The sequence below is a fragment of the Ranitomeya variabilis genome, chromosome 2, assembly GCF_051348905.1.
Source record: "Ranitomeya variabilis isolate aRanVar5 chromosome 2, aRanVar5.hap1, whole genome shotgun sequence".
Lineage (NCBI taxonomy): Eukaryota > Metazoa > Chordata > Amphibia > Anura > Dendrobatidae > Ranitomeya > Ranitomeya variabilis.
Genome location: NC_135233.1, coordinates 1,109,982,733 through 1,109,997,061, shown reverse-complemented (window position 1 = coordinate 1,109,997,061; position 14,329 = coordinate 1,109,982,733). Strand labels below are relative to the sequence as shown.

At 44.9% G+C, this 14,329-nt stretch overlaps 2 protein-coding genes across 2 annotated transcripts in view; one reads left to right on the top strand and one right to left on the bottom strand.

Moving 5' to 3' along the window:
* Positions 1–10,731, bottom strand: part of LOC143808847 (uncharacterized) — a 42,939-nt gene extending 32,208 nt beyond the window's left edge. The window contains exon 1 of the mRNA XM_077291956.1: positions 8,134–10,731. Coding sequence (XP_077148071.1) covers positions 9,118–10,338 — 1,221 coding nt within the window. The 5' untranslated portion in view covers positions 10,339–10,731 and the 3' untranslated portion in view covers positions 8,134–9,117. The remainder of the gene's footprint in view (positions 1–8,133) is intronic.
* Positions 1–14,329, top strand: part of TRIM54 (tripartite motif containing 54) — a 113,282-nt gene that overhangs the window by 70,385 nt on the left and 28,568 nt on the right. The window contains exon 8 of the mRNA XM_077291955.1: positions 5,192–5,316. Within this exon, the coding sequence (XP_077148070.1) occupies positions 5,192–5,316 (125 nt within the window). The remainder of the gene's footprint in view (positions 1–5,191; positions 5,317–14,329) is intronic.

The following is a 14,329-nucleotide window of genomic DNA, read 5'->3' as shown; positions in this document are numbered from 1 at the left end:
GCACGCCTTACGCTTCTGTGACGCCCCAGGGTCCTGGTTGTCACAGCGACATTGCTTTCCTCACGGGGAGAGTGTTGTTATGTTTGGAAGCGATGAAGGAATATCTTTTATCAGGTATCCACAATGCATGCAACATGTTCACACTCCAGACCAGAAGGGGAGCTCTAAACCTGTTTAAGGTGAACTCCCCTATTAATACATCCTGATCTGGAGGGAAAGAGTTCAGTTTCAGTTTCAGTTCAGAAAGTGAGAGGCACAGAAGAGAGCAGACCGACATAGAGTGTCAAAAGTTCTGAAGGGGCCTGTAGTCTGAAGTACTGCAGCTCCAGGAGGAAGAGACATACAGAAAGCCGAACACTGTTCAGTGAGTGTGCAGGAGAGCAAAGCACAGGAGAGTAACATCAGAAGAGACCAGCTAAGATCAGGCTGCCTCGCTCTGAAGCGCAGATAACCGGTAACCTGACCACCGAGGTTGTAAGGACTCTACGACTTACAGGAGAGACCAGCAGGACAACTGAATTGCAAGTTATCTGTCCCCACATACACCTGAAGGCACGGTGACACCCTTACAAACTGGGGCGTGCTAGAGTCCCTATAAACCGCCTCAAGTCACCAGTCATACAGGTCGTGTCCTATCCTTTATGGGGGACAGAGAGAGAACATCTGTGAGGACCTTATCTGAAGCCACAGGCAGTAAGGAACTACAACACCACCGCGCTAGAGGAAGGCTTTTAACTCCACTTGGTAAAGGGGCCTCTGGATTCGCTTCCAAGCCGGCCGGATCCTGCCTGCCCTGTGGTGATCTGGTGCCCTGGACTGTGGCTGCCGAAGTCATCAGTAAATAAGGTAAAGAGACTGCAAACCTGCGTCCTCGTTCTTTACTGCGCCATTCACCATCTTCCATCTACACAGCAGGAGCCCTGAGGATATACTTCACCTGTGGGAAGTTATATCATCTAGCTACCATAACATCACATCATCCCAGAGGACCCCTTAAAGCAGTGTCGGTCCCCAGTGACCGAACACCACAGGTACTTCATTGAGGACTGTATTGTGCTTCCACCTACTTAGTCAAAGTCATGGCCAAGTTTCTGCCTCCTGTGCCTCCGAACCTTGCTTCTCTGCCCATCCAGTATCATGCCCTTGCATATGTCTTCTGTGAACTGAAATCAGAGGTCCTATCACCCCACAGACCTTATCACAGTCCTGTTGACCTTCTACCTGGTACTTCACCACCCTGGGGTTGTGTGTATCCTCTATCTCTACCTGACACTAAGGCCATGTCCTAGACCTAGTACATCGAAGAAAACTCATCCTCTTCTCCTGTTGATGCCGACTACTTTGGCCAAATTGGGTCTGCAAGGGGCTAACAATTTGATTAATATCTGTAAGGGCGACGAATGGAAAATGGCCTTTAATACCTGGTACGGTCATTACAAGTATTTTATCATCTTTTGGGATCTCCTCTATCTTTACATGGTTGTGTATTTGGACGATACCCTGATATTCTCCTCTGATCTACCTACCAATAGGAGACACGTCTGTCAAGTTCTGCAGCATCTCCAGAAGAACAATTTGTTTGCCAAGTTGTCCATATTTGTCTTTGAAATACTTCCTTGCCTTTCCTCAGCTACAGTTTCCAGCCAGGATCTTGAGATGGATCCAGAGAAGGTTTCGGTTATTCTCTCCTGGTCTCGTCCTCAAGGTCTACGTGGCATCCAGCGCTTCATAGGTTTAGCCAACTTCTACAGGCAGTTTATTCCGCATGTCTCGTCCTTTATGGCACCTATCTGTGCCTTAACCAATCAGGGGGCTAATGCCAGAGTCTAGCCTGAGTTGGCCCCTTCGGTCTTCCAGCATTTGAAAGAGGCCTTTGCCAGTGTTCCACTGCTGCATCAACCCAATCCCAACAAGCAGTTTCTCTGGGAGGCAGATGTCTCATCTATCAGTGTCGGGGCAGTGCTCCAGCAAAGAACTTCTTCAGGGAAGTCTGACTCTTACTTTTTTCTCCAAATTGTTTTCGCCGGCTGAGCGAAATTATACTATTATTATTTATTTATATAGCACCATTGATTCCATGGTGCTGTACATGAGAAGGGGTTACATAAAAGTTACAGATATCACTTACAGTAAGCAAACTAACTATGACAGACTGATACAGAGGGGAGAGGACCCTGCCCTTGCGGGCGTACATTCTAGAGGATGGTGGGGATGGAGGTTGAGGGTTGCAGGAGCTCCAGTGTTGGTGAGGTGGTAGCTTCAGTAGTGGTGAGGAGGCAGCGGGGTCAGTGCAGGCTGTAAGCTTTCCTGAAAAGGTGGGTTTTCAGGTTCTGTCTGAAGGATCCGAATGTGGGTGACAGTCGGACGTGTTGGGGCAAAGAATTCCAGAGGATATGGGATATTCGGGAGAAGTCTTGGAGGCGGTTGGGTGAGGAGCGAATAAGTGTGGAGGAGAGAAGGAGGTCTTGGAAGGACAGGAGTTTACGTGAGAAAAGATATCGGGAGATTAGTTCAGAGATATATGGAGGAGACAGGTTATGGATGGCCTTGTAGGTCAGTATTAGTAATTTGAACTGGACACGCTGAGGGAATGGGAGACAGTGAAGAGATTTGCAGAGGTGGGAAGCGGAGGAGTAGCGAGGAAAGACATGAATTAGTCGGGCAGCAGCAGATACTATTGGGGATTTAGGGCTCCTAGATATCAAGATGGCACTCAAGGAATGGTGGCATCTACTGGAAGTCGCCAGTTCTATGGTAATAATACCCAAAGACCATAAAAATCTGACCTTCCTGCAGTGCACTCAATCTTTGTCAAGCTAGGTGGCCACTCGACTTCGCTCATTTTAACTTCAAATTACAATTCTGTCCTGTGACGAAGAATGTCGAAGCAGATGTCCTGCCTCGATCCTTTTATGTGACTGATTCCAAGGAGGAGTCTCAGCACATCATTGACCGGGCCAGGATTATTGAAGCAGCCCCTGTCCTTTTTAAAGACATTCCTCTGAGCAAAACTTTTGTCCCGAATGCTAGAAGGAGGAGAATTCTGTTCTGGGGAAATGATTCCAAGTTGGCTGGTCATATTGGCACATGCAAGTCCACTGAGCTGATTGCTCGTCTCTTCCAGTAGCCCTCGCTGGTCAAAGATGTCCAGGACTTTGGAACTGCCTGTTCACAGTGCCAGAAAAAAGTCTTTCAAGGACAAGCCTGCTGGTCTCCTCCAGCCTCTGCCAGTTCCTTCTACTCCCTGGCAACATATCGCTATGGAATTCATCATGGACCTTCCTCGCTCCGTGGGTTATGACACCATGCAGGTTGTGGTGGATCGGTTCTCTAATATGACTCACTTCACTCCCTTGACCAGTCTGCCCTCCGCACTTAAGCACATCATGCAGTTCTTCCAGCATGTATTTTGTCTCCACAGTCTTCCTCTCCACATAGTCTCAGATCACTGAGTCAAGCTCACTTCAAAGTTTTCAATAGCTATGTGCAAGCGGCTGTATACTTCTCCTATGCGTACCACATGCAGACCAATGGGCAAGTGGAATAGGTTACTTTTATTCTTGAGAACTACCTTCGCCATTTTAGGATGACTGGGTACAACTAATTCCCTGGACGGAGTTTTCCTACAACAACCATGTTGGGGAGTCTTCTGGAGAAATTCTATTCTTTATGGCATTCTCCAAGCATCCTCACATGATCTCTCCAATGTTTGCTTCCTCCAGGGTACCAGAAGCTGGTGTACCTTGTACTGTGACACCCTCCAGATCTGACAGCAGGCCCAGGCTTCCTTCTTAAAGGCCGTGTCTCAGATGAAGGCTCATGCGGACAAAAAGAGAGGTTCGCTGCCTCAGTATCATCCTGGAGATAAAGTCTGGCCTGTCATCCCAGAATATTCATCTGAAAGTGCCCTTGTACAAGTTTGCCCCTCCTCCACAGTACCTTAGTCTGTACAAAATCGCTTCCATTCCTGAGGGGCCTTCGGATGTGTTCGAGGTCAAAGACATTCTGGATTCCAAGAGGGTCCGAGGGAAAACATTCTATTTAATTAATAGGAAGGGCTTTGGTCTGGAGGAGTGACCTTGTGAGCCTGTGGAGAACATCTGTGACCCTACCATTCTTGAAATATTTCTCTGTTGTTCAGGCCAAAAAATTAAGGGGTTTAACGGGGATGGGGGTACTGTTACCAGCCACTCGCACACCTTCTAAGCACTGCCCTACTCACCGCCACTCCATCGTCTTCTAAGCACCTCCAGAATCTCTGTGTTTCGCTCTGCTCCACCTAGTACCAGACCATGGCCCCCAAACTGTATAATGGCCCCCACACTGTATAATGGCCCCCACACTGTATAATGGCCTCCACACTTTATAATGGCCCCACACTGTATAATGGCCTCCACACTGTATAATGGCCTCCACACTGTATAATGGCACCCAAACTGTATAATGGCCTCCACACTGTATAATGGCCTTTATAACACTTGATAAGGTCCCCCACAGTAGTCCCAATAATGTATGAGGGCCCCCCCCCACTGTTTTGGTGTCCCCCATCGTTTATGATGCCTCCACAAGTTTTAATTAAAACTTTTAAAAGTAAAAAACATGATATACTCATCTAATCCAGGATCCTGATGACTTCACTGGTGCGGCTTGGGTGGACCAACGCGCTGCCATAGTGCCGACACACGCATAGCACATCAGAGTCACCGCAACGTGATTTTGACTTCCTGAGCGCACGTCGGTGCCTTGGCTGTCCTGTAGATTGCAGGCTTAAAGCGACCTGTTGTCAGCAGAATGGAGACTGTGTCTCCCTGCTCTAATGGGGGCTTAACTGTATCGGTGTGCTGTATAGCTACGAGTGGGCCCCTCAGAGCGTAGAAACCCTGGGCCACCATTCCCTCTGTCCCCCAGTAGCAACGCTAATGTCATGTGGTTTCTCATGTCTGCCGATGTCCCAATGTCCTTGTTTTCTCTGGCAGAGTCTCGTCTCATCACGTCACTTTATGTTATGTTGTGTCTCGTCCCATCTGTTCCGTGTGTTACGTGTCGTCATACACAGCCGTGTCCTCCGTGTCATCCCGTCCACACATCACACTTTCTGCTGGTCTGTGGCCGCCTTACTACACCCCTATTCCACAGCATAAACCATCACCTCCCTCATGTCATGTCAAGAGTAACCATATTGTTTCCACAGGATCACAGACATGTCGAAAGTTTCCACAATAGACCGTCCTGACCCCGGATACGAAAACATGGATCACTTCTGTGTAAACGTGGACCATGTGTCAGAGATGCTCAGGACCATCGACTTCCATACAGGTGAAGAGGAGTCAACCCCGGGACACGGAAATTATACAATGATGTTATCGGCACCAATAGATGTGTTATGTGGATAGAACCTAGAACAATACTCCGTCTATGCACAGCCAGGATGTAAAGTCACACGTGTAATAAACACACTTCCCCCAGCTAATATCACACGTGTAATACAGACACTCCTCCATGTAATATCACACGTGTAATACAGACACTCCTCCATATAATATCACAAGTGTAATACAGACACTCCTCCATGTAATATCACACGTGTAATACAGACACTCCTCCATATAATATCACAAGTGTAATACAGACGCTCCTTCTGGATAATATCACACGTGTAATAAACACACTCCTCCATATAATATCACACGTGTAATACAGACACTCCTCCATGTAATATCACAAGTGTAATACAGACGCTCCTTCTGGATAATATCACACGTGTAATACAGACACTCCCACAGGTAATATCACACGTGTAATACAGACACTCCTCCATATAATATCACAAGTGTAATACAGACGCTCCTTCTGGATAATATCACACGTGTAATAAACACACTCCTCCATATAATATCACACGTGTAATACAGACACTCCTCCATGTAATATCACACGTGTAATACAGACACTCCCCCGTGTAATATCACACGTGTAATACAGACACTCCTCCATGTAATATCACACGTGTAATACAGACACTCCCCCGTGTAATATCACACGTGTAATACAGACACTCCTCCATGTAATATCACACGTGTAATACAGACACTCCCCCGTGTAATATCACACGTGTAATACAGACACTCCTCCATGTAATATCACACGTGTAATACAGACACTCCTCCATGTAATATCACACGTGTAATACAGACACTCCTCCATGTAATATCACACGTGTAATACAGACACTCCTCCATGTAATATCACACGTGTAATACAGACACTCCTCCATGTAATATCACACGTGTAATACAGACACTCCTCCATGTAATATCACACGTGTAATACAGACACTCCTCCATGTAATATCACACGTGTAATACAGACACTCCTCCATGTAATATCACACGTGTAATACAGACACTCCTCCATGTAATATCACACGTGTAATACAGACACTCCTCCATGTAATATCACACGTGTAATACAGACACTCCTCCATGTAATATCACACGTGTAATACAGACGCTCCTCCGTGTAATATCACACGTGTAATACAGACACTCCTCCATGTAATATCACACGTGTAATACAGACACTCCTCCATGTAATATCACACGTGTAATACAGACACTCCTCCATGTAATATCACACGTGTAATACAGACGCTCCTCCGTGTAATATCACACGTGTAATACAGACACTCCTCCATGTAATATCACACGTGTAATACAGACACTCCTCCGTGTAATATCACACGTGTAATACAGACACTCCTCCATGTAATATCACACGTGTAATACAGACACTCCTCCATGTAATATCACACGTGTAATACAGACACTCCTCCATGTAATATCACACGTGTAATACAGACACTCCTCCATGTAATATCACACGTGTAATACAGACGCTCCTCCGTGTAATATCACACGTGTAATACAGACACTCCTCCATGTAATATCACACGTGTAATACAGACACTCCTCCATGTAATATCACACGTGTAATACAGACACTCCTCCATGTAATATCACACGTGTAATACAGACGCTCCTCCGTGTAATATCACACGTGTAATACAGACACTCCTCCATGTAATATCACACGTGTAATACAGACGCTCCTCCGTGTAATATCACACGTGTAATACAGACACTCCTCCATGTAATATCACACGTGTAATACAGACACTCCTCCATGTAATATCACACGTGTAATACAGACACTCCTCCATGTAATATCACACGTGTAATACAGACACTCCTCCATGTAATATCACACGTGTAATACAGACACTCCTCCATGTAATATCACACGTGTAATACAGACACTCCTCCATGTAATATCACACGTGTAATACAGACGCTCCTCCGTGTAATATCACACGTGTAATACAGACACTCCTCCATGTAATATCACACGTGTAATACAGACACTCCTCCATGTAATATCACACGTGTAATACAGACACTCCTCCATGTAATATCACACGTGTAATACAGACGCTCCTCCGTGTAATATCACACGTGTAATACAGACACTCCTCCATGTAATATCACACGTGTAATACAGACACTCCTCCGTGTAATATCACACGTGTAATACAGACACTCCTCCATGTAATATCACACGTGTAATACAGACACTCCTCCGTGTAATATCACACGTGTAATACAGACACTCCTCCATATAATGCAAGTATTCAATAAAGTTTAGTCAAGCCGCACCCAATACTGACGTTGTCTCCACGGACATCAGGGCGCACGTCCACACCAGGGGGTCCGTCCCAGTAGAAGAGATCCACAATACAAGTTGAGAGAGGACAGCGCCACATCAGGAAGTGATAGACAGCAATATACTTTATTCTGCCTCCTGCGGCAACGTTTCGGTCCGAGGACCTTTTTCAAGCACAGTACATACATGTTTCAACCACCATTATATATCAGTAGGACCTCCCCCATGGTTAACAAACAGCCAATGAGGGTGTCACGATCAGATAGAAAAAAACAGAAGAAAACAGCAATATTCCAAAAACCATAAAAATACATAAAAACAATACACAATAGCCAGCAAATAGTACATATAAGGAAACGCCTCTTGCTCGCTCTTTTTAATGTATCCCACCTCATAAACCCAGTGTACACGTACCCAGCTTTCCTCATGTAAACATACACCGTCATCCTATCCAGGCAATGCATCAGTGGTTGCCAAGGTTCCATGGGCGTGTACAGAGCAGGCGCAGCCCAATCAGACCACAGCGCTGGTCCCATGTGACCGCACTGTGTTCAATGTGCAGCGTCCCTCACCCCATGGAAGACCCCACCACTGCGCATGCCCCAGCAAAAGATCCGCCCACTGGAGTCCCAGCAAAGGTCTTCACTGCGCTGCAGACAATATCACAAGCCCCATATCATACGGCACACATTGCAGGGCAGTCCATCAGTGTGCATGTCCTTAAAGGAGCACACCCCAGTTCAAGACCGATGTCACAACATACACATCCCCAAGGTGCCGCCGACCCGATCCTGTGATCGATAATGAAGTGCACAAGTCCACACTGTCATGATCTTGATTCCATTCGATATCACTCCAGTTTTATAGGAAGTTCCAGCGTGCATGGCATATAATGTCCATAGCCATATGTCTTTTTCCTTCATGCACGTATCCCAGAAGTTGCGATCATAATAATGAACAGATGTGGATAATGAGCCAAATCCATCATATATTGTATGTGATATCCATATTTCAGCAGCAGCCTTAAACATCTTCTTATTCTTACAACCTTATTCAGATCCTATAATAACATATCAAAGGGAAGAAAAAGACGGTTCCTATTGCACAGTATACGTGCCCAACATGGACATCTCAATACCTGACACACTGTCTAGTGAGGGTGGATACATAATACATCAGAATCATACTTCAAAGTATACTATGATATTCCCATATTATGGAAGTACAGACATATTCAGACCCTTTAAGGTACATATACCGGAAAGAGGTAAAGGTATCAAATCATCGGGGGTGTTGTACCAATATCAATTTTTCTTAAAAACAAAACACAAACGCGGTTAAAAACAATACACTGACGAGGACCCACAATCAGTCCCATGGACGCTAAAGGAGACATGTCTATAGTAGGCAGCTCTGTTGATATTCAATGTTCATACCTCTTGGAGAGAGTGTATCTAGCTCAAATATCCATTTGAGCTCTTTTCTTTTCAGCATGGAAACCCGGTCCCCACCACGTCTAGGTGCAGGGACATCATCAATGACCCTGTATCTCAACTGATTAACCGAATGGCCCATTTTGTCAAAGTGTCTAGGTACCGGGAGTTCAATATGCTTAGTTCTAATGGTACTCTTGTGTTTACTGATCCTAGTCCTAACCTCCTTAGTGGTCTCCCCCACATAGTAGAGACCACAAGGACAGCTAAGGACATAGACCACAAAACTGCTCATACAGGTATAGCGCCTTCGTATCTCGTACCTTCTACCCGTATATGGGTGACAGAAAAAAGCGCCCTTTACCATGTTATTGCAACATGCACAATTAAGGCATGGAAAATTCCCAAGGCTGGGGCGACTCAGAGTGGTCTGTAGATCCTTTTTAGAACTGCCAATATCAGATGCTACCAACTCATCTTTAAGATTTCTATTTCTCCTATAGGAAAGTAAAGGGGGTAATTGAAATTCACGGACATTGGCATGACCCCTACCAAGTAAAGGCCAGTGTCTGCGTATAACCTCTGAGATCCGGTTGCTAAAACCATTATATGCCGTTACAAACGGAATTCTCTTATCGGCCACAGTCGTCACCTTTGGATTGAGGAGCTCAGCACGTTCTTTAGATAAAGCTCTAACTTTGAATTTATCCAGTTCAGACCTAGAGTACCCCCTAGCCAAGAACTTCAGACACATCTCATTCAGTCTCTCATCGACTAGATCGTCCTTAGAGACAATTCTCCTAACCCTCAACAGCTGGCTCCATGGCAGGGACTCCACCATACGACGTGGATGTTCACTCGAAAAATGCAATAAATTGTTCCTATCCGTATGTTTGACAAACAGATCACTATGTAAACAACCATCAGATTTATACACACAGGTGTCCAAAAATTGCATTTTGGACTGTGAACAGTCCATGGTGAACCCCAACCCAGGATGAACATTATTCAAATAGAGGTGGAACCGCTCAAGTTCACTATGGTCCCCATCCCAAACCAGGAAAATGTCGTCGATGTAGCGCCGCCAGCCCCTAACACTACCCCAGAACTGCGATGTGTACACGTGCTCGCCCTCCAGGACAGCCATGTAGATGTTAGCATACGTAGGGGCCACATTGGACCCCATGGCTGTCCCACGGCGCTGCAAATAGAACTCATCCTAAAAGAGAAAAAAATTCCTCCCAAGGATGAACTCCAGCAGCGCCAGGGCGAACCGTGCGCAGTCCGGGGCAATGTCGGACCCAGCAAGCGCCACACCGACAGCAGACAAACCCCTGGAGTGTTCAATGGATGTATACAATGAAGAAACATCAAAGGAGACCAACCACGTGGCATCACTGACCTGTACACCCTCCAAGGACTTAATAAAGTCACTAGTATCCCTTACGTACGAGGGTGCAGAAATAGCAAATTTTCGCAACAACTGGTCCAAGAAGATCGCCACCTTATTGCAGAGAGACCCCCTACCCGATACAATCGGGCGACCAGGGGGCCTCTGCAGATCTTTATGAATTTTCGGGAGGGTGTACAGGACAGGGACCACCGGGTGGTCCACCCTGAGGTACTTTGACAATTTAGCATCAATGAGGCCATTATAAAATGCCTCATCGATCAGACCATCCAATTCCAATTTGTACATCTGGGTAGGGTTCACCTGTAACCTCTCATAAACATCAGTGTCTGAAAGTTGCAGCCTTATTTCACCGGTCCTCGGACCGAAACGTTGCCGCAGGAGGCAGAATAAAGTATATTGCTGTCTATCACTTCCTGATGTGGCGCTGTCCTTTCTCAACTTGTATTGTGTACTCCTCCATATAATATCACAAGTGTAATACAGACGCTCCTTCTGGATAATATCACACGTGTAATACAGACACTCCCACAGGTAATATCACACGTGTAATACAGACACTCCTCCATGTAATATCACACGTGTAACCCACACAGACACTCCTCCATATAATATCACAAGTGTAATACAGACACTCCTCCATATAATATCACAAGTGTAATACAGACGCTCCTTCTGGATAATATCACACGTGTAATACAGACACTCCCACAGGTAATATCACACGTGTAAAACAGACACTCCTTCATGTAATATCACACGTGTAATACAGACACTCCTCCATGTAATATCACACGTGTAATACAGACACTCCTCCATATAATATCACAAGTGTAATACAGATGCTCCTTCTGGATAATATCACACGTGTAATACAGACACTCCCACAGGTAATATCACACGTGTAATACAGACACTCCTCCATGTAATATCACACGTGTAACCCACACAGACACTCCTCCATATAATATCACAAGTGTAATACAGACACTCCTCCATATAATATCACAAGTGTAATACAGATGCTCCTTCTGGATAATATCACACGTGTAATACAGACACTCCCACAGGTAATATCACACGTGTAATACAGACACTCCTCCATGTAATATCACACGTGTAACCCACACAGACACTCCTCCATATAATATCACAAGTGTAATACAGACACTCCTCCATATAATATCACAAGTGTAATACAGACGCTCCTTCTGGATAATATCACACGTGTAATACAGACACTCCCACAGGTAATATCACACGTGTAATACAGACACTCCTTCATGTAATATCACACGTGTAACCCACACAGACACTCCTCCATATAATATCACAAGTGTAATACAGACACTCCTCCATATAATATCACAAGTGTAATACAGACGCTCCTTCCGGATAATATCACACGTGTAATACAGACACTCCTCCATGTAATATCACACGTGTAATACAGACACTCCCACAGGTAATATCACACGTGTAACCCACACAGACACTCCTCCATATAATATCACAAGTGTAATACAGACACTCCTCCATATAATATCACAAGTGTAATACAGACGCTCCTTCTGGATAATATCACACGTGTAATACAGACACTCCCACAGCTAATATCACACGTGTAATACAGACACTCCTCCATGTAATATCACACGTGTAACCCACACAGACACTCCTCTATATAATATCACAAGTGTAATACAGACACTCCCACAGGTAATATCACACGTGTAACCCACACAGACACTCCTCCATATAATATCACAAGTGTAATACAGACTCTCCTTCCGGATAATATCACACGTGTAATACAGACGCTCCTTCCAGATAATATCACACGTGTAATACAGACACTCCCACAGGTAATATCACACGTGTAATACAGACACTCCCACAGGTAATATCACACGTGTAACCCACACAGACACTCCTCCATATAATATCACAAGTGTAATACAGACTCTCCTTCCGGATAATATCACACATGTAATACAGACGCTCCTTCCGGATAATATCACACGTGTAATACAGACACTCCCACAGGTAATATCACATGTGTAATACAGACACTCCCACAGGTAATATCACACGTGTAACCCACACAGACACTCCTCCATATAATATCACAAGTGTAATACAGACTCTCCTTCCGGATAATATCACACGTGTAATACAGACACTCCCACAGGTAATATCACACGTGTAACACAGACACCTCTGTGTAATATCACACATGTAACACAGACACTCCTCCATGTAATATCACACGTGTAATACAGACACGTGTAATACAGACAATCCCCCTGTGTAATATCACACGTGTAATACAGACACTCCCCCTGTGTAATATCACGTGTGTAATACAGACACTTTGTAATATCACACGTGTAATACAGACACTCCCCCTGTGTAATATCACGTGTGTAATACAGACACTGTGTAATATCACACGTGTAATACAGACACTCCCTCTGTGTAATATCACACATGTAATACAGACACTCCCCCTGTGTAATATCACACATGTAATACAGACACTCCCCCAGCTAATATCACACGTGTAACACAGACACTCCTCCATGTAATATCACACGTGTAACCCACACAGACACTCCTCCATGTAATATCACGTGTGTAATACAGACACTCCCCCTGTGTAATATCACACGTGTAATACAGACACTCCCCCTGTGTAATATCACACGTGTAATACAGACACTTTCCTGTGTAATATCACACGTGTAATACAGACACTCCCCCTGTGTAATATCACACATGTAATACAGACACTCCCCCAGCTAATATCACACGTGTAACACAGACACTCCTCCATGTAATATCACACGTGTAACCCACACAGACACTCCTCCATGTAATATCACGTGTGTAATACAGACACTCCCCCTGTGTAATATCACACGTGTAATACAGACACTCCCCCTGTGTAATATCACACGTGTAATACAGACACTTTCCTGTGTAATATCACACGTGTAATACAGACACTCCCCCTGTGTAATATCACACATGTAATACAGACACTCCCCCAGCTAATATCACACGTGTAACACAGACACTCCTCCATGTAATATCACGTGTGTAATACAGACACTCCCCCTGTGTAATATCACACGTGTAATACAGACACTCCCCTGTGTAATATCACACGTGTAATACAGACACTCCCCCTGTGTAATATCACACATGTAATACAGACACTCCCCCAGCTAATATCACACGTGTAACACAGACACTCCTCCATGTAATATCACACGTGTAACCCACACAGACACTCCTCCATGTAATATCACGTGTGTAATACAGACACTCCCCCTGTGTAATATCACACATGTAATACAGACACTCCCCCTGTGTAATATCACACGTGTAATACAGACACTTTCCTGTGTAATATCACACGTGTAATACAGACACTCCCCCTGTGTAATATCACACATGTAATACAGACACTCCCCCAGCTAATATCACACGTGTAACACAGACACTCCTCCATGTAATATCACGTGTGTAATACAGACACTCCCCCTGTGTAATATCACACGTGTAATACACACTCCCCTGTGTAATATCACACGTGTAATACAGACACTCCCCTGTGTAATATCACACATGTAATACAGACACTCCCCCAGCTAATATCACACGTATAATACAGACACTCCTCCATGTAATATCACGTGTGTAATACAGACACTCCCCCTGTGTAATATCACACGTGTAATACAGACACTCCCCCTGTGTA